The sequence below is a fragment of the Oncorhynchus keta genome, unplaced genomic scaffold (assembly GCF_023373465.1).
Source record: "Oncorhynchus keta strain PuntledgeMale-10-30-2019 unplaced genomic scaffold, Oket_V2 Un_scaffold_14063_pilon_pilon, whole genome shotgun sequence".
NCBI classification, from domain to species: domain Eukaryota; kingdom Metazoa; phylum Chordata; class Actinopteri; order Salmoniformes; family Salmonidae; genus Oncorhynchus; species Oncorhynchus keta.
In genome coordinates, this window is record NW_026290782.1 from 193,614 (window position 1) to 215,067 (window position 21,454).

General features: G+C 42.0%; 1 protein-coding gene across 1 annotated transcript; it reads left to right on the top strand.

Annotated features, from left to right (window-relative positions):
• Positions 1–14,233: 14,233 nt before the first annotated feature.
• Positions 14,234–20,581, top strand: LOC118375917 (brain-specific angiogenesis inhibitor 1-associated protein 2-like protein 1). The gene is made up of 3 exons (XM_052513916.1): positions 14,234–14,701; positions 20,117–20,192; positions 20,447–20,581. Exons 1-3 carry the CDS (start codon positions 14,651–14,653, stop codon positions 20,572–20,574), a joined length of 255 nt encoding a protein of 84 aa, XP_052369876.1. The 5' UTR covers positions 14,234–14,650; the 3' UTR covers positions 20,575–20,581.
• The last annotated feature ends 873 nt before the right edge of the window (positions 20,582–21,454 follow it).

Sequence of the window (21,454 nt, forward strand, 5' to 3'; positions counted from 1 at the left end):
AATAAACCCCCCCGAAATCAACTAATAGGAACAATACAGACAGACACAAACGAAAAGGAAAAATGGATTGGTGGCATCTAGTAGGCCTGCGACGACGACCGCCGAGCACCGCCCGAACAGGGAGAGGAGCCGTGACACCACCCTTTGCCTTGATGACAGCTTTGCACACTCTTGGCATTCTCTCAACCACAATGTAGAAAATAGTAAAAATAAAGAAAAACCCTGGAATGAGTAGATGTGTCTGAACTTTTGACTGGTACTGTATATATTGTAAAATATAAGGTTTTCTTTAATTCTGTAGGGGTGGTTAGTTTGGGTCAGAAAAATTATTACTCATGATGACCACGTAATTTATGGTTGGAAAGAAAGGCCTCAACTACTATTATAACCATATACATAAAAAACATGTGATACCTGGGAATAATACATTATAAAATACAGAGCATTTGATCCTTGTGACGTGACATCACTGCAGGTTTTCATCGCAGGTTGGCATTTATTGAGATGACTCATGTACTAGAGGCAGCTCATTAGGGTTAGCAGGCAATGCTAACCCTAATGCCTGATACTAACCTTAAATTAAGAACAAAAAGCTCATTTTAGTTTAAATAATTCTTTATGACATAGCCAATTTTAACTTTGCGGCTGGTCCATCGAACAGAAACCGCTCAGTCAGCTCTGTCTCCAGGACATGCTTCCATCCCAATAAATGTCAACCTGCGTTTTCATCAAGGTGAGATGAGATCATTTTAATGCACGGTAGTGAGCGGATGGATGGCAGAGAGCCAGAGACACACAGGTACTGTGATTTACCCAAGATAAACTTCCAGCTGCACAAGGTCAATCCACTCTCACAGTCCTATATGTTCCTCCTATGGGCTCTGGTTGAGAGAGAGGTACCATGTGGCTGTGTGGAACAGCTTGGCTTCCATGCATGTGCTTTGCCTGGTAATGTGTGGCTGGTGATGAATGTGGCATTGGTGATTGTTCAAATAGTGGATGTTATGTGGAGGTGGTGGATGTAGGGTGTGTGTGTGTGTGTGTGTGTGTGTGTGTGTGTGTGTGTGTGTGTGTGTGTGTGTGTGTGTGTGTGTGTGTGTGTGTGTGTGTGTGTGTGTGTGTGTGTGTGTGTGTGTGTGTGTGTGTGTGTGTGTGGGTGCATCCTGTTTCCATTGATCATCCTTGAGATGTTTCTACAACTTGATTGGAATCCACCTGTGGTAAATTCAGTTGATTGGACATGATTTGGAAAGGCACACACCTGTCTATATAAGGTTCCACAGTTCACATTGCATGTCAGAGCAAAAATCAAGCCATGAGGTCGAAGGAATTGTCTGTAGAGCTCTGAGACAGGATTTTTGTCGAGGCACAGCTCTGGGTAAGGATACCAAATATGGCTGCAGCATTGAAGGTCCCCAAGAACACAGTGGCCTCCATCATTCTTAAATGGAAGAAGTTTGGAACCACCTAGACTATTCCTAGAGCTGGCCACCTGACCAAACTGAGCAATCGTGGGAGAAGGGCCTAGGCCAGGGAGGTGACCAAGAACCCAATGGTTACTCTGATGCAGCTCCAGAGTTCCTCTGTGGAGAGGAACTCTGGAGCTCTATCAGAAAGCCTGCTTGGAGTTTGTCAAAAGGCACCTAAATGACTATCAGACCATGAGAAACAAGATTCTCTGGTTTGATGAAACCAAAATTGAACTCTTTGGCCTGAATGCCAAGCATCATATCTGGAGGCAAGCTGGCACCATCCCTATGTGGAAGCATGTTCTTTGGTCTGGTTTGCTAACTACCTCTCTCAAAGAGTGCAGTGTATAAAGTCAGAAAATCAGCCACTGCCTGTCACCAAGGGAGTACCCCAAGGCTCAATCCTAGGCCCCACGTTCTTCTCAATTTACATCAACAACAGAGTTCAGGCAGCAGGAAGCTCTCTCATCCATTTATATGCAGATGAACAGTCTTATACTCAGCTGGCTCCTCCCCAGGATTTTGTGTTAAATCCTCTACAACAATTATTTCTTAGTGTCTAACAAGCTTTCTCTACCCTTGACCTTGTTCTGAACACCTCCAAAACAAAGGTGTGATTACTACCTCTTGAGGGTTTAGAGCTTGAGGTTGTCACCTCATACAAGTACATGGGAGTATGGCTAGACGGTACACTGTCCTCCTCTCAGCACATTTCAAAGTTTCAGGCTAAAGTTAAATCTAGACTTGGTTTCCTCTATCGTAATTGCTCCTCTTTCACCCCAGCCAAACTAACCCTGATTCAGATGACTACCCTAAACATGCTTGATTGCGGAGACATAATTTATAGATCGGCAGGTAAGCGTGCTCTCGAGCAGCTAGATGTTCTTTACCATTCGGCCATCAAATTTGCCACCAATGCTCCTTATAGGACACATCACTGAACTCTATACTCTTCTGTAAACTGGTCATCTCTGTGTACCTGTCGCAAGACCCACTGGTTGATGCTTATTTATAAAACCCTCTTAGGCCTCCTTCCCCCCTAACTGAGATATCTACTGCAGCCCTCATCCTCCACATACAACATCCATTCTGTCAGTCACATTCTGTTAAAGGTCCCCAAAGCACACACATCCCTGGGTTGTTCTTGTCGTGATGTGTGTTTTATTCTATATTTATACATATATATTTTATCCCAGCCTCCGTCGACCGCAGGAGACCTTTTGGCTTTTGGTCGGCCGTCATTGTAAATACGAATTTGTTCTTAACTGATTTGCCTAGTTAAATGAAGGTTAAATAAATAAAAAATGTTGGTGGCAGCATCATGCTGTGAGGATGTTTGTCAGCGACAGGGACTGGGAGACTAGTCAGGGTCGAGGGAAAGATGAACAGAGCAAAGTACAGAGAGATCCTTAATGAAAACCTGCTCCAGAGCGCTCAGGACCTCAGACTGAGGCAAAGGTTTACCTTCCAACAGGACAACAACCCTAAGCACACAGCCAAGACAACGCAGGAGTGGCTTCGGGACAAATCTCTGAATGTCCTTGAGTAGCCCAGCCAGAGCCCTGAACTTGATCAAACATATGGCGTCTTACCCAAGACTCAAGGCTGTAATTGCTGCCAAAGGTGCAAAGTAATGAGTAAAGTGTCTGAATACTTACATAAATGGGATATTGGGTATTACTTTGTCACTGGGTATTCTGTGTAGATTAATGAGGGAACATTTTTGATCAATTTTAGAATAAGACTGTAACATAACAAAATGTGGAAAAAGTCAAGGGGTCTGAATACTTTCCAAATGCACCGTATATGGGTACATCAGTCATACATGTGTGTTTAGGTAAATACATTGTCTCTACAGCTGTGGAGAGAACTATAGGTGCTTGTCACTGATGTAGAAGTAAGGAGTTACTATGCACAAATTAACACTATAAACAACACATTCTCACACAGTGAAATGCAAGTCAAAACAAGTGAGTGCCTGGTAATTGTCATTTTAGAATATATTTCAGTCAGGCTTTATGGAAAGCAAACATTGAGGCAGATGTCTGAAACATGGCACAGTAGGTACAAATGGAAGTGTGGACATGCACAGATTGTAACAGCTGTGTTGATGCCCATCATCCAATCTTCAATGTCCTCACGGTGCCCACTGTGCCCATGATTGATGTGAGGGGGTAAGTCTGACTCAGTCAGGATGCCAAGGCTCCTCCAGGAAACTCAAGGGCAACTTGAAGTTGACGCTAACAGATTGTACATAATGAATAACTGGTAGGCTGTACTTTACTCTGGAAGTTGTTTTTGTCAAGGTAGTACAGTATGTAGCTTGAGTGTTGGTTGGTTTGTTCAGCACCAGCTGAAGAAAGGTTTCCAGCCCCTTGTGTGGTGTTACTCATCTCCCGTGTGGAATTGAAATGGAACCTACACAGCACTTTATATGAAGTTCAATTTACACTTTTCACTGCCAGTAATAACAGATTCTCTTGTCAAGGTATGAGACTCAAATTAGCACGATGACCTGGAGCTGGAGGCCATTTCTATGTTGATCTTCTCCTGTCTCTACAATAGGTCTCATCTCTGCTGTTGAAATCAATGGGCCAGGTATTGCGCAACACAGCACGATCTATTTAAAGGTCTGCGAAAGAGCTTCGGGACTTAAAAGGCAACTCCACCACCTTTCAACCTCCTTTTCATTATCTCCAGCAGAATACCAGAGTTGTGAAAACGGCAAATTGTTTAGTTTTGTAGAAAAAAGTGAAAAAGTTCTACCTGATGACATCATCAAGAGTTAAAACCATTTTAAGAACAGTGTTTTTCAAACATGAGATTCACGGTGACGCGGGGAGCAAGACAATGCCCTGCCTTGGGCTAGAAATTCGATACAGGTTTTGAAAATAACTGTTTTTGACTTTTAATGCTACCCTGTGATGTCACAGACAGATCTTTTTTTAGGACCTTCTTATCTTTTGAACCACAGATCACAACTCTCTATTTTCACATATGTAGACACTGGTTTGGTGCTGGAGATTATATGAGGTTCAAAGTGGCAGAATTGCATTTATTATTTCCGCTCGCTTTGAAGAGGCTGCCCAAAAGAGTGTTCTGTGTAAACATGTCACCTGAACTTTCTCTCTCTCTCTCTCACACACACACACACACACACACACACACACACACACACACACACACACACACACACACACACACACACACACACACACACACACACACACACACACACACACACACACACACACACACACACACACACACACACACACACACACACACACACACTCTCCTCTCCCACCCGAGCACCTACACACCTTCAGTACATCTTCGCTTCCTCTATCTTCCTCTTAACAAACCCCACAGAGTGTGCTCTCCCTGATTCCCCATTCACTATCTGTGATGACTCCTCTGATGACTATCTGCACATTTCCACAATGAGAAGGATCACACAGGCTGCTCTTGACATCATATCTCTATGGAAGAGGGAGCAGCAGTGGGAGTATATCTCTGTAGGTGGCTCCTTACATCTGGAGCACTGTGAACTACCTCATCTCTTATCTATCTCATCTGTGTGTGAGAGTGAGGTCCTCAGCACACCCCAGTACAAGCAGAATATTCCATACTCATGTCAAAAACATTCAAGAACAGTGTTCTATTGAAATTCTCTCACTCACTCACACAGAAAGAGATACGCGCACACATACACACCCTGTCAGACAGTTAAATGAAGAACGTGCATTGTTCACATAGAGAGTTTTGTCATGTGTTCCGCTCCTGCCGTCAAAGCAACATGTGATCAAACGAGAGGGAGGTAAGACTTGAAACGCAACAAGTGTCCCTTGTCTGTCACACGTCTGCTTTGAACATAAGCTATGGGTATTGGACCACAGCAATTAGCCTGAGCCTATGAGGAAAAACAAGCTCTCAGAATTAGTAAGCGGTCGCCGTCTGCATGAATGGCGGAAAGGGAAGCGATTAATAGTGTAAAGACCCTTTCATATTCATAAAAAGTCACATATGCTGATCTAGGATCAGGTCCCCCCTGTTAATTTAATCAAATTCATTATGATCTAAAAGCCAAACTGATCTTAGAACAGCATTACTGACACTTCATGAATATGGTCTCAGGACTCCTCAATGATCAATGAACTCTTTGTAGTCAGACAGACAGTGCTCCCTCTCAAGTTTGAAAACACTACTGAGGATCCGTTCGATACAGCTAGCTGTCTGTGACTTTAGATTTGGTTGACACGATCAAAAAGACCAAATTCCAGGAGGATTTCCATGTAAAGTGTTGTAATTATCATATCTCTGTGGAGCAGATGAAACATTTAAACGGATTCACCTCCGTGTTGTCACATGCACATAGATTATAGGCTACGACAAGGCAGGCATTTAGGGTTATTCAGGGTTATTCAGCTGTCCCCATAGAATAACTATTTATGGTTCTAGGTAGAACCATTTATGGTTCCGGGAAGAGCTCTTTTGGTTTCCATCTAGAACCCTCTGTGGACATGGTTCTACATGGAAACCAAAAGGGTTCTACCTGGAACCAAAAAGCGTTCTTCAAAGGGTTCTCCTATGGGGAACCCTTTTAGGGTTCTAGGTAGCACCTTTAGGTTCTAGGTAGCACCTTTTTTTCTAAGAGTGTACAGTGGAGGTGTGCTGTAGCCGTGCTTGACTCTATTTAACTCTAGAATCTGCACCCTGCTGGTTTAAACCTGCATTCCCAAGCAGCCCCAACGTGCTAAAAGGGATACTTTGGGAAATTGTCCCTTTATCTACTTCCTCATAGCAGACACCATAGACTTCTAGTCGTTGCGCTAACGCTAGTTAGCATTGGCTTGTGAAACTACCTCACTGACAAAATCTCCTTTAAAGTTAAAGGGATACTTCGGGATTGTGGCAAAGAGGTAGTTTCGCGAGCCAACGCTAAACTCTTGTTAGCGCAATGACTAGAAGTCGATGGTATAATTTAATTGTGTCTAACTGCGTTTTATGAATGTTATCCGCATTGTAATATTACATTTTGTGCGACTCAAGCCATTGTTTTCCGTGTACGCATGCTCAGGCAACACAGAGAAATATCACAGATGACAGGGGAAAGCTCTTGAGTCGCACAAAATGGAATATAACGTTGCGGAAAAAGTTAATAATGACACAACTGCATGTGTGCAACATCTAAAGACCTGCACCACTATACTGAGAGTGTTGCCATTTCTGAAAGGACATGTTTGTTGATGTTTCATCTAAGCCCTGACACTGCAGAACGAGCATGAGGAAGTAATAATGACGTAATATGTGCCATCTAGTAGACGCTTTTATCCCGAGTGACTGACAGTCATGCTTGTTTACATTTTTAAGTGTGTATCACTGGTTGGGGTAAGTTTCTCAAAAACAAGGGAAATTGCTTTTTAAAAAAGTGTCTGGACTCTATGAAGTTAACTTCTCCTTTAAGGCAATTCCTTCTGGAGACTGATCTCTAGGGTCATTTTCAATTACTTGTTGGAATAATCACTGATCTGACATGACTGGATTGGTGGCACACCTGTATTTGGGGAGTTTCTCTCATTTTTCTCTGCAGATCCTCTTAAGCTCTGTCAGGCTGGATGGGGAGCATTCCTGCACAGCTTTTTTTCAGGTCTCTCCGGAGATGTTCGATCAGGTTCAAGTCCGGGCTCTGGCTGGGCCACTCAAGCACATTCAGAGACTTGTCCAGAAGCTGGACATCCTGCGTTGTCTTGGTTGTGTGCTTAGGATCGTTGCCCTGTCCTGAGCACTCTGGAGCAGGTTTTCATCAAGGATCACGCTGTACTTCATCTTTCATCTGTACTTCATCTTTCCCTCGATCCTGACTAGTTTCCCAGTCCCTGCTGCCGAAAAAAGTCCCCACAGCATGATGCTGCCATGCTTCACCAAAGGGATGGTGCCAGGTTTCCTCCAGACGTGATACTTAGCATTCAGGCCAAAAAGTTAAATCTTGGTTTCATCAAACCAGATAATCTTGTTTGTCATGGTCTGAGAGTCCTTTCGGTGCCTTTTGGCAAACTCCAAACAGGCTGTCATGTGCCTTTTACTGAGGAATGGCTTCCGTCTGGCCACTCTACCATAAATGCCTGACTGGTGGAGTGCTGCAGAGATGGTTGTCCTTCTGGAAGGTTCTCCCATCTCCACAGAGGAACTCTGGACCTTGGTCACCTCCCTGACCTAAGCCTTTATCCCCCGATTGCTCAGTTTGGCCAGGCTTCCAGCTCTAGGAACAGTCTTGGTGGTTCCAAACTTCTCCCATTTAAGAATTATGGAGGCCACTGTGTTCTTGTGGATCTTGAATGCTGCAGAAATGTTTTGGTACCCTTCCCCAGATCTGTTCTCAACACAATCCTGTCTCGAAGCTCTCCGGACAATTCCTTTGACGTCATAGCTTAATTTTTGTTCTGACATGCACTGTGAACTATGGAACCTTATATATACAGGTGTGTGCCTTTTCAAATCATATACAATCAATTGAATTTACCACAGGTGGACTACAATCAAGCTGTAGAAACATCTCAAGGATGATCAATGGAATCAGGATGCACCTGAGCTCAATTTAGCATCTAATAGCAAAGGGTCTGAAAAGGTATTTATCTTTTTATTTTTTAATACATTTGCAAAATTTAAAAAAAAAACTGTTTTCCTTTTGTCTTTATTGGGTATTGTTTTTTAATTTTAGAGTAAGACTGTAATGTAACAAAATGTGGAAAAAGTCAAGGGGTCTGAATACTTTCCGAGGGCACTGTACATATAGAGTAGTTACTGTACATAGGATGACCCATGACTAGAACACAAGTATAAACACAGTTCAATGACTCTTTGTCTCCTATTGGGCTGTGTTAGATCAGTGGTTACCTCAAAGAACGGAGGAAGTGAGTGAAGAAGGAGAAGAGTTGAGGCTTTCCATAACCCCAAATGAATCTAACTAAACAAGCCCTACATCTGGCAGAGCATACCTTTGTAGTGAGGTGGTGGTGTCTTGTGGAGAAAAATGACTACATGTTTTGTTTACTAAATGCATTTGAAAAAAACGTTTTTGGTTTATTTTCTCTGTGGTTGTTTCTATGAGAGCTTGTATATAGCTGGGGCAGAGCCCCAGACTCATCCACCAGAGTGGATCCCAGTGGACTTTCCCTCAGCGTTAGTTCACTCATGTTATGAAATGTTCACACTGCAAGGCTCTCACTACAATATTATCAAAGTAATCACAGAGGCTGGGGCTGGATGCCCCTACTGGCCGGCTGGCTGTCTGTGTGCATTATTGCAAGATGTTTTAGCTTCTGAATATCAATACAAGTCATCCTACACATGCCATTTTTCTGTGAGAAAATATTGTTCATCGATAAGAATGAATCTCAGATTACTCAACGTGTTACAACATTGTAGCTTTGAAGTGGTCTACGTGGGAGAGGGCCAGTCTGTCTGGGTGGACATGGAAATGATGGAATGGATGTAGCATTGATGAATGTAGAAATAGTCTGGCACCCTGGCTAGCTTTGAAACAGTCTGGCACGGAATAAATCAATGCTCAATAAATGAAATGGGGATTTGTTTGATCCCTAACTGGTTCATACACATACATTCATTTCAGATGTGGTATGAACAGAACTCTTTCAATACGCTTTTATTGTATGGGTGTATTCAAGGTTACTAATTGAACAGGATACTGCATCTAGGAAACCACAGAAGAAAAACAGCCACTGCTTTATAACACAGACAAATACAAAATAGCTTCAGGGTCACCTTCTTCTCGAGAATATGTAAGGCACACAAGTTTGAAGGAGGCAAAAAAAGTGACGTTTGAAAATGTTTATATTAAAACAACAGCACCTTGAGCATCCTAGAGAGGTAAGCACACACCTTGAACCACAGAGACACAAAAAGCAAATTAAATATGATATTTACTTCAATGCTGTGCCTTGAAATGACCTCAGAAGAACAGCTTCTCGTGTCTACAGGTGAACTCTAATCGAATGGGCTATGCAATTTTGAGAAGATGGCTGCCGCACCAAGTGTTCTCAGAGCATAGATACAGTGCCTTTATGTATTCCCTGTTCAACAAAAATATGTATTTTGCCAGTGGTTTAATAATCACTCAGACAGCAGAAATAGATCCAAGCATAATGGGTTGCTGCTTGCTGCCTGTGTTATGCTTGCAGCTCAGTTCATCTCGTACTAACTAGGTCTCACTGTTTTCATTGCTGGAGGTACAGTACGATGTATCCTGATGCTTGGTGTTCCTCAAATTGGACTGGGTTGGGAACGGGTTGTAAGACTTAAATATTAGAACACTCAATTTAGCAATTCCTTCATTTAGATCATTTTGAGGCAGTTTACAAATGGACCAAAAGGTGCCACAGTCTAAGACAGAGATCTCCATACTCAGAGGGCTGCTGTGATTGCAGGATGTTGCCTCAACATAGCTGATCAGAATGAGAAACATATAATGGCCTCAATCTGGATCACCTTTAGTTGAATCAGGTGTGTTAGTGCTAGGCTGGAACAAACACCTGAACACACTCTGACCAACTAGGACTGAGATTGGGAGGGGTGTATGGGTAGGTGCATTGCGTAAATCACACAAATATTTCAGGACTGGCTAATTCCAGTACTGACTGGATACTAGTTGCCACATAAACAATATGCAGTTTCGTCCTAGGTTTCGTTTCCTTCACTGTTTCCTTGCTGCTTTGTCAAACATTTATGTGAAGAAAGGCAAGAAAATCACATGTCAATAGGAGCTAGGCGGCCTTGCTGGATTAACAATAGCGAGGTGCTCTTCTGAAAGCTGACTGCTTCCTGCACTATCAGCACCACTGTCAGTGTCTATTCACTCAGCACTGATGGAAACGTGTCCTTCAGTGAGACAGCAAGATGTGAACAATGAGAGAGGGAGAAGAAAATGAGGGTGTGGAGATCACCAGCTTGCTTGGACAAAACTATGGAACCCTACTTACTGTTCCTAAACTCATAAAACAGCATTGTGGAGTTGCAAATGGTTTTCACAGAAAAATACATCACTTCTAGTATGACTATACCGTTTATGGAAATGCAGTGAATGGAATTGTTTTGGAGTGTTAGTATAGAAGTTGAACAATGAATAATAAGCTCATAAGCTTCAATTCTAACAGTCATAAACTGGTCTGTAACTTACAGTCTCTAACTTATCATTGCGAATAATGAGCTATTTGTTAACTGAGAAAAGTACATATATTTTACCTCTCTGGTATATGTGACAATCAAATTATATATATATATATAGTACCAGTCAAACATTTGGACACATCTACTCATTCAAGGGTTGTCTTTATTGTTACTATTAAAGACATTAAAACTATGAAATAACATCTGGAATTATGTAGTAACCAAAAAAGTGTTAAACAGATCAAAATATATTTTTATATTTTATATTCTTCAAAGTAGCCACCATTTGCCTTGATTACAGCTTTGCACACTCTTGGCATTCTCTCAACCAGAGAGTTGAGAAAAAAAATGATAGTCCCACTAAGCGCAAATCAGATGGGATGGCGTATCGCTGCAGAATTCTGTGGTAGCCAATATAAATCACTGACAGTGTCACCTGCTTCACGTTGGGAACCACACATGCGGAGATCATCCATTCACCTACTCTGCGTCTCACAAAGACACGACATTTGGAGCCAAAAATCTTGAATTTGGACTCATTGGATCAAAGGACAGATTTCCACTGGTCTAATGTTCATTGCTGGTTTTTCTTGGCCAGAGCAAGTCTCTTCTTATAATTGGTGTCCGTTAGTAGTGGTTTCTTTGCAGCAATTTGACCACGAAGGCTTGATTCATGCAGTCTCCTCTGAACAGTTGATGTTGAGATGTGTCTGTTACTTGAACTCTGTGAAGCATTTATTTGAGGTGCAGTTAATTATATTGAACTTATCCTCTGCAACAGAGGTAACTCTGGGTCTTCCTTTCCTGTGGTGGTCCTCATGAGAGCCAGTTTCATCATAGCGCTTGATGGTTGTTTGCGACTGCACTTGAAGAAACTTTCAAAGTTCTTGAAGTTTTCCAGATTGACTGACCTTCATGTCTTAAAGTAATGATGGACTGTTTCTCTTTGCTATTTTGAGCTGTTCTTGCCATAATATGGACTTGGTCTTTTACCAAATAGGACCATCTTCTGTATACCACCCCTACCTTGTCACAACACAACTGATTGGCTCAAGCACATTAAGAAGGAAAGAAATTCCTCAAATGACCTTTTAACAAGGCACACTTGTTAATTGAAATGCATTTCAGGTGACTACCTCATAAAGCTAATTGAGAGAATGCCAAGATTGTGCAAAGCTGTCATCGAGTCAACGGGTGGCTACTTTGAACAATCTCAAATACAAAATATATTTAGATTTGTTTAACACTTTTTTGGTTACTACATGATTTCATGTGTTATTTCATAGTTTGATGACTTCACTATCATTCTACAATGTAGAAAATAGTACAAAATAATGAAAAACCCTTGAATGAGTAGGTGTGTCCAAACTTTTGACTGTTACTGTATATACAGTATAGTATCCCATATCAGCCAAACTGTATGTGCAGTACTGCAGTATAATCATTTTGATCGTAAAGCTGTTACATCTGCACTGAGGCAACCCGCTATTGATAATATCTATTCATAGGCCTATAACTTTGAAAAACATCAACCAGAATGTCAAGGCTTTCATGATGTCATGCTAACTGATTTACTCATTCCAGAGGTGCATTCCATACCAAATTAACAAAAACCTTGAGGTATTAGCGCCTCAAGGGACTTTCCAGTAATTACACAAATGGAGAGACATCTTTCCCATTCAAACTGAGTGTGTGAGAGATCAGAGAAAGTTGATTTGTTATTCTTTTCAAACGGAGGAGATGATCATCCAGCGTTTTGGTAAAAAATGATTGTAGGCCGAGTACATAGTCAGCTGTTCTATCGCGCTTGAAATGATGTCTGAGGGGGAAAGAACAGTGTTCGTTGTGTGAAGTAACGTCTTTGTTGTTTTAATATCACAAACGGACGTGTCAGTTTCACAGATTCCAACTTTAATATCCATTCAGGAAATAATAAAGCATGACATTGTCATCTGAAGGCAAAACGGCGGTATGGGAATACAATAGTCCAAATAGAACCAGAGGCCCTGGACTCATATCACATTCTATCCTATCTGCTCTGGGGCTCTCCCTAGACACAAACTCCAGGCTTCGACTTGAACTGACATTTACAGGCAAAGGTTCTGTAAATGTGCTTTTAAAATCTATATGCATGGCATTTCTGTTCCCCTCATTGATTTGAGGGTAAGTGAACCAAATAGATTTGTTAGTGGTTGTCAAATCACAGGCCCAAAAGTGATGCAATGCATGTAATAGTCATAGCAAATCCATCATAGGGGAAAAATAATACATTTCTAGGCAAGCAACATCCAACAAGGGAAGGCCAGAAATGACATTTATATCATGCCATATAAAGGTTGAGTGTTCTAAAATCAGATTACTTTGTATTGGGCTTTTAATGTTCCCACACACCCTCTCCTACAATCATCAGGCACTGAATTGAACTGTAAAAACGTGGCAGCGACTGACATCTGTTGGATAGTGATGGAACTGTATGTTGTTGTGGTAATATCCCAGCCAGGGACAGCAGATACCGATTGGACAGTTTTCGGGACAACATATTATGGATTAGATGCCCTTGGCCCTGCGCTAGTACTATCCTGACTTTATTCATCGGAGTGATTATTCACTGCATGTCAGACGGATCATTACATGCTGTCGAAGGCGAATTCCCTCCCGTTTTATTGCTTATCAACGTTGTTGATTGTAGGCTAATCACGAGGATGTCCTGAATCAGAGTTCGACATAGGCACTGCTTTAACACTTGTGTTATTATTATGGTGATTTATGTGGCTTGTGGTAGTTCTTCGTGATATCAATCTTCTCTTCAATTGTAAATGTTATATTACCACTTCAAGGATAAACTTTTCTAGACTTCTGGCTCCCTTCAAGTAAAAGATCCGGAACATTTGGCTAACAAACGTCGTTTTTAAAAAAAAAAGTATTTATTTTTTTAAACCTTCATTTAACTAGGCAAGTCAGTTAAGAACAAATGTACAATGATGGCCTACCCCGGGCAAACCTGGACGAGGTAGGAACTCCCAATCTCGGCCGGATGCAATACAGCCTGGATTCGAACCGGGGACTAATTATGCAGTGCCTTAGACCGCTGCGCCACTCGGGAGCCCAATATGCGTATACATTCACCTAGTACAATGAAAGAAAATGCAACTTTTTAATGTACCGCCCAGAAGTTATGCTACCATTATGTCAGATCGTGAAATGCGTGTTCAAATACATTTGTATCTGGACAAATTATTAGATGGCCTGAAAAACTAAAACTAAAAATAGTAGCAATATGCAAATCAGGTAGCCAAATGAACGGTTCTTTCATCCGATGCGAAAAGATCCGTTCAAAAATAACCGTTCGTTTGCGAACGACCCATCACAATATTATGTCAAATTGCAGCAACCGGTTTAAGCCTGATAAAGTTTTGTTTCTCAATTTATCGAGACTGCGGGCAGGGAATTAGTGTGAAAGAAAGGGAAGGGTAGCCTAAATAAATGGTGTCTGGTGTTTTTCAATTATTAATCTTTGTATTGATAAATAGGATATGGATTATAATTATTCCATAGACTATACATATTCTGCCCACGTGGTTGGCCATTGGTCACCTCCAGGGAGCGCCCTACACCTGCCAGTGTCCACGGTCACCTTTCATAGCACTAATGAATGACGTCGAACAATAACACCCTGCCCGCCTACCTTTCCCACCAACCGACTCACTGTTAATCGAAGCAGAAGTTTGACAGCTCAGCTTTTACCCCAGGCCGTCCTTTGAGAACGCACCGTTTGCACGTCACTTTAGCCTTCGGAAGAAATTGTCTCTCCCTTTTTCATGATCGACTACTGTAGAAGGGAAAGACAGGTAAATAGGATCTTTCTCGGCAGTCTATATGGAGCGCGCCATGTTATGAAGAATTCGATGAGTCTATAAGTGTCACATTTATTCTGTCTGGGGAGTTTATTCTGGACATTTGTATTGTTTTTAACGAGCGCTGATAGGGATATAACCATGTCGAGGGACCCTGAAGAAGTGAACAAGCTCACCGAAAGTACATACAAGGTAAACGACCGTATGAGACCATGTGTTGCTTGAGTCAATGTATTATAATTAACTGTGAATTAACCTTTATGAGATACCATAAATGGTCGGGCTTTCCCCGTGAAAACACCTCCCATATAAACACCTGCAATGTTGTTTTACTATGTAGGGTAATAACTTCCTCAGTTGCCTGAATTCCGAAAGTGGTGTTGATAACAGGTTGCTCACTACTTGTGTCACCCAAATATTGTAGGCCTATAGCCAGAGAGACTAGATATACACTACATATAAGTATGTGGACACCCCTTCAATTTAGTGGATTAGACTATTTCAGCCACACCCGTTGTCGACAGTTGAGCTGCCCCAGTCAACTGTAAGTGCTGTTATTGTGAAGTGGAAACTTCTAGCTCAGCTACGAACTGGTAGGCTACAAAAGCTCACAGAACTGGACCTCTGAAGCACGTAGCACATAAAAATCCTCTGTCCTCGGTTGCAACGCTCACTACCGAGTTCCAAACTGCCTCTGAAAGCAACATCAGCACAAGAGCTGTTCGATGTGAGCTTCATGAAATAGGTTTCCATGGCCAAGCAGCCGCCCCAAGCCTAAGCTCACCATCCAGAATGCCAAACGTCGGCTGGAGTGGTGTAAAGTTAGTCGCTATTGGACTCTGGAGCCGTGGAAACGCATTCTCTGGAGTGATGAATCAAGCTTCACCATCTTGCAGACCGACGGACTAATCTGTGTTTGGTGGATGCCAGGAGAACACTACCTGCCCGAATGCATAGTGCCAGCTGTAAAGTTTGGTGGAGGAGGAATAATGGTCTGGGGCTGTTTTTCATGCTTTTGGCTGGGCCCCTTAGTTCCAGCGAAGGGAACTCTTAACCCTACAGCATACAATGACATTCTAGACGATTATGTGCTTCCAACTTTGCGCAACAGTTTGAGGAAGGCCCTTTCTGGTTTCAGCATGACAATGACCCCGTGCACAAAGCGAGGACCATACAGAAATAGTTTGTCGGTGTGGAAAAACTTGACTGGCCTGCACAGAACCCTGACCTCAACCCCATCGAACACCTTTGGGATGAATTGGAACGCCAACTGCGATCCAGGCCAAATAGCCCAATATCAGTGCCCAACCTCACTAATGCTCTTGTGGCTGAATGGAAGCAAGTCCCCGCAATAATGTTCCAACATCTAGTGGAAAGCCTTACCAGAAGAGTGAAGGCTTTTATAGCAGCGGAGGGGGTGGGGGTGGGGGCAACTCCATATTATGCCCATGATTTTGGAATGAGATGTTCGATGAGCAGGTGTCAACATACTTTTGGTCATGAAGTGTACTATTGTACTATGCTATGCATGTACAGTAGACACACATGCCATAGGCTACTAAGAACATTATGTAGAGGAGAGATGGGCAACTTTGAAGCAGGTGGGGTCCACAAAAAATGGAAACTCATGAGGGGCCGCAGTGGCTCATGGGTCTGCGTACCCACATCCATATCCACACATGCAGTCAGAGCGGACCTAGCCAAAGATAATTTAAAAAAAGTTTTTCCTGCAATTGTACACATTTTGCCATTGTGTGGGGACAAATGTTAGCAGTATTTAATTATATCAGATGATCAATGGGACCCCCGGTTGGTAATTCCACCATGCTTAGCCTACTACAAGTTTAGATAGCTTGCCGTTAGATTCATTTACCAATCTAAAACAATGTTAGCTGACATTGGCTAATCAAGTGACTGGCATAACAAGCAATCTGGTTATGCACAACCAAATTTGGAGAATTGATCCGCAGGCCGCCAGTTGCCCATCCCTGATGTAGAGGCACAAAGCATAATACTTCTGTCGTGAGAGTCTTCAGTTAGCCTGCACCACTTGTGCCTAGCATCATTGAGCAGGCTTTCAAGTAGCCTACAGTCTACTTAAGACTGTAGCCTATACAGTTAAGTTCACTGTGATAATGAATAAGGGTTGTCCTAACTATACCCTTCTTCATAGTGTAGCCCAGCTGTGATGTATTGTCATGGTTTCATCAGCTTGTCATTAGGCAGGGTCTGAGTCTGGGTGGTTATAGAGAATAGACAGAATAGAAAGCATAATAGCAGAGAAGTACTCCCCCTCATTGTTTTCTCCACCACATTTAATCCTTTTGTATCCCATCATTAGTTCCCTAATGTACATTGACCACACACCAGCTGTGTCAGTTAATGGCCTCTCATTTTGACAGATGAGTAGGTGGTATAACATCTATTGCTGGGAAAGCTGTCTTTTTTGGTGTTTCTTTCCGTCTCTGTCTTGGGTTCCTTTTTCTACATTTGAGTATGAGAAATGCTACTTAGTGTTCTATCACAATACAATGAGTATGAGAAATGCTACTTAGTGTTCTATCACAATACAATGACCCTAAGTGTTACAGTATCCACATCAATGGATTCATTTGACACTTGTGAAAGCCATTGGAAAAACACTTTTTAGTAGTCATACCCATTAATTAATCCCCTAGAGTCGATGTCCGCACCCCCACATAATAACAAATCTGCCTGTTTAAGCCAGAGATATCGGTGGCCGAGCTACAGCTGTGTTTGTCAGACCATGAGACATCCTGAAAATCGCTCTTCTCACAAAAACATCTGTAGTGTCCGAATGGTTTGGCCTACAGATGAGACTCTCACGAACACGATGGTGTTCTTCGTTTATCTCAAGAATGCTTACAAGACTCGTCTGAATGTAACCTGGTACCAGTTAAACAATTAATTGAAATGTATGGAATTATTTTAGTGTCCCAAAAAAAGGGGTTAAATATGGGTAAAAATATAATACCAATTATTTCCTTATATCTCTTATATCTCTCAGATATAAGGACAGACACTTCAAAACAAACTTCCTTTTTGATTTATTTTTCCATGTATGAATCTGTTATTCAATGCGTTTCGATGGGCTAATAGCAGTAAGGCCAAATTCAGTGTTTCATCAAATATATATTTTTTGATACCTAAAGGGGTCCTAATATCAAATCAAGCTTTATTTATACAGCACATTTCAGACAGGAATGCAACGCAATGCGCTTCACAGGAAAAAACATAATAAAATACAAATGTACTACACAAGAAACATGAGGATAAAAACTAAAGAATAACAATAGAAACTGAAATACAAAAAAGCACCCTGAGGAAAAGCAAAACTAAGAGGAAAAGATTTCAAATATAATAGCTAAATTATCCTTGGTTTGACCATCTTAAAACAATTCCATATGTTCACTTAATAGAACCCCCCCACACACACACACACACACACACACCGGCTTAGACTCTTAAGGATTAATTAGCTATTACTGTGTAACTCGCTCTGCTTGGTGTCAAGTGTTGCACCCTCTCAGTGCACACACTCGACAGGTTGTTGAGTGATAGGGTGTGCGCTCTCTCTTTCTCTGTGATATGAAAGAAAGAAGGAACAAGTGGATGCCTTGATGTGCCTCTCACTGGCGTTGAAGTCCACCTCAGAGAACAGTTAGACTGAGTTAGACTTTGGTCCCCTGAGACAGTCAGAACAGGAACAGAACAGCCCCCCTTTAGCTCCTCTCTCTCCTTGAGGTGATGATGAAACGGAGGGAAAAGTGTCCACAGGTTGAATTATTTAGCTGCAGGGTTTGACTGTGGTAAGATTAGACAGCCTCCCTCTCCTACTCCAACATCACCAGTTAGGTCTCAGTGGTAGGCAAGTCAACTGAGCTGCTCCTGACTGCTTATTAACATGGTCTTTATTCCTAATATGATGTGAGTACATGCAAAAGAGGATCGAAATGGTCCTATTTAAAATATTACCTGGGAGCCAAGCAGCATTATGCAGGATTTTATTTCCTTCTGAATAATAGAGACCTGCTTGAGCGTAGTAATGGATGAATTATAACCTGCCTCTGTATTATAACATACATACATAAAATAAGAATTTTACTGCCAGATCAGTTGACTCACCAATGAATTGCATACGGTCTACTTTTCATTGTGTGGTCTACTGTTTACTGTGTGACTGAATAGCCATAACATTCTACATTGCACTGGCTTCTCCTCCTGCTTTGTTCATAGACAAGACTGTACTGATATGCTACTATGGATTTATATATAATTTCCCGGATTCTTGGGTGTAACTCACCCGTATCTTTCCAAACATTATGTAAACATGATGTAACAGGGCATGTCATTAATAAATAAGAAAGCTGTCAAATAAGAGAGAAGAGAAGACGTGTGTACAGGAAGATAGACCCCTGAGACAATGATCATGATCCCACAGAGAATCAATTATATAGGATGATAACAGAGCTGACGTTACTGGTCCCCAAGGATCCATATCAATCAAATCCATTGTCATTTTATTGAATGGAGGCTTCTGGGAAAATGAAGAAAATATGACAGACTTCTGAGAGAGAACTTGCATTCCTGATTTATTGAAATCAATTGGAGCTGTCAATAAAAAAAGCCTCTTGATATTGGAAATGATCTCTAAACATGCATAATAACATGCATCACTCTCTGGCTTTTTGATTCTCTTCTTTCTCTCCATCTACTCCCATATTCTGTTTCCATGTGTGTGTTTCTCAGTCAGAGGAATGGCAGTGTGGCCGTTGGAATGCAGAGGAAAGACAGAGTGGAGGCCTTTGTCAATCTCTGGTTAATCATTGGCTGTTTGGTCATAGTGTGTAGAGCGAACTGTATTAGTTTAGTTTAGAGGTTACTAGTCACATGCACAGGTTAGCAGATGTCATTACAGGGTAAAGGGACATTCTTAAGCTCCAACAGTGCAGGTCAAGAGAAGTGAATGGGGCAATAACACAAATGATAATATACACTTATTTACCACTGTAACAATGATAAATGTCCGTGGGGGTGGCAGGGTAGCCTAGTGGTTAGAGCATTGGACTAGTAACTGAAAGGTTGCAAGTTTGAATCCCCGAGCTGACAAGGTACAAATCTGTCGTTCTGCCCCTGAACAGGCAGTTAACCCACTGTTCCTAGGCCGTCATTGAAAATAAGAATTTGTTCTTAACTGACTTGCCGAGTTAAATTAAGGTAAAACAAAAAAAAAAGTAGCTGACTGGTGGTGGCTGTTCAGAAACCTGATGGTCTGGGGGTAGAAGCTATTGGCCAGTGTGTCAGTTTTAGCCAAGATGCTCTTATACAGAGTGATGTAAGTGGGGAGGACAGGCTGTGCCTGAGATCCCTGAGGTTCTTCTTGGTCTTCCTGTGACACCTGGTGTTGTAGGTGACCTGTAGGGTAGGCAATGTGCACCCAATGGTGCGTTGGGCTGAGTCCCACCCTCTGTAGCCGAGTGAATGGTGTACCTACTCACTCACTCACTCAAAAACAAACACTAAACACATGTTGATGTGACAGTGACCCCATTTAACCCAACTACCCATCTTCTCTCCTCTTCCCAGAATGTAATGGAACAGTTCAACCCTGGGCTCAGGAACCTGGTCAACCTGGGGAAGAGCTATGAGAAATCAGTGGCAGGTGAGCAGCCGTCTTATTGCTGAACTGTTCTGTATTCTATTGCCATGGCAGGTTACTTGGTTACCAGAACGTGTCTCTGACCAACATTTATCTTCAGTTATCTCATGCATTAGTCATAGAGGGGTTCACTGTTTAAAGATGTATTATGTGTATAATAAACAGTAGGTCTGATTTTAAATTCAGGGTGCTTGTGTAGTAGTTATTTTACACTCTGCATGTCCACATTTATTAAAGCCATACTTGTTTTTTTACAGCGATGAGCCTGGCTGGAAAGGTGTACTTTGATGCGGTCTCTAAGATCGGAGAGAATGCTGCGGTCTCTCCTGTCTCCAGGGAGTTGGGTAAGTCTTACCTCCCTGGCCATGTTACAGTCCATATCTGAACGTCTCAGATTTAACTCCGTTGAGACCCTTGTTAGACCTCTTTTGGATCTCTTATTGATCTTTGTAGATTCATCACCTGTCCCCTTGGCGAGGGGGATGGTGCCGATAGTCCCCCCCCCCATCCCAATGCCTCCCTCAAACCCAGCTGTGGAGCTGAGCTTTGGCTGGACTGTACTGTATGTACATGAGTTACTCCAACGTGGTCACCAGCCAGACAATAGCTCCAGTAAAGTGGCACCCATACACCTTAAATATACTACATGTCCAACTGGGATTCAATCCCATGGAGGATAACTGCACTGATTTGACTTGCTCTGCCCAGTGATCACACCAATACACTTTAGCACAGCAAGGATCCACATCTGTCCCCTGAATCTGGATGCTCATTTGCAGCCCTGTGTGTGTGTGTGTCTGTGGTACTGTCTGGGCTTCCCTGCTGCGCTGGGGAAAGCTGCTGATTAAATCCTGCTGCACAGTAAGACTGAGCTATACTTGTTTTTCTACATTATCAGGACCTCAATGTCCTATCAATTCACCTGAATGTCCTGAATTTGTTCAAATGCTATTTTAAGCTTAAGGGTTAGGGGTTTTGGGGTCAGGTGTTAGATTCAGGGTTTGGGAAAATAGGATTTTTAATGATCAAATTTGTACACTCCAAAAAGTCCAGAAATGTCATGAAAGCTGTGTGTGTCATGGTTTCCGTTAGCTGGTAATTGCTGGCGTTTGGCCAATAAAAATAAATGAAAAGACAATAAATAAAATTGTTGCTGGCCAAATTGACAGGGAGAAAGAACAATATTCAGTATTTTTTTTATTGGTGGAAATACCAGTCCATGTAAACACATTTGATGTCACGCTTATTAGTTTACAGGTTGATTT

Excerpts from the sequence above, each read along its gene's own strand:
- LOC118375917 (XM_052513916.1), top strand. The coding sequence starts at position 14,651 with ATGTCGAGGGACCCTGAAGAAGTGAACAAGCTCACCGAAAGTACATAC. Across the intron at positions 14,702-20,116 it reads TCACCGAAAGTACATACAAG|AATGTAATGGAACAGTTCAA; the intron begins GTAAACGACCGT and ends TCCTCTTCCCAG. Across the intron at positions 20,193-20,446 it reads CTATGAGAAATCAGTGGCAG|CGATGAGCCTGGCTGGAAAG; the intron begins GTGAGCAGCCGT and ends GTTTTTTTACAG.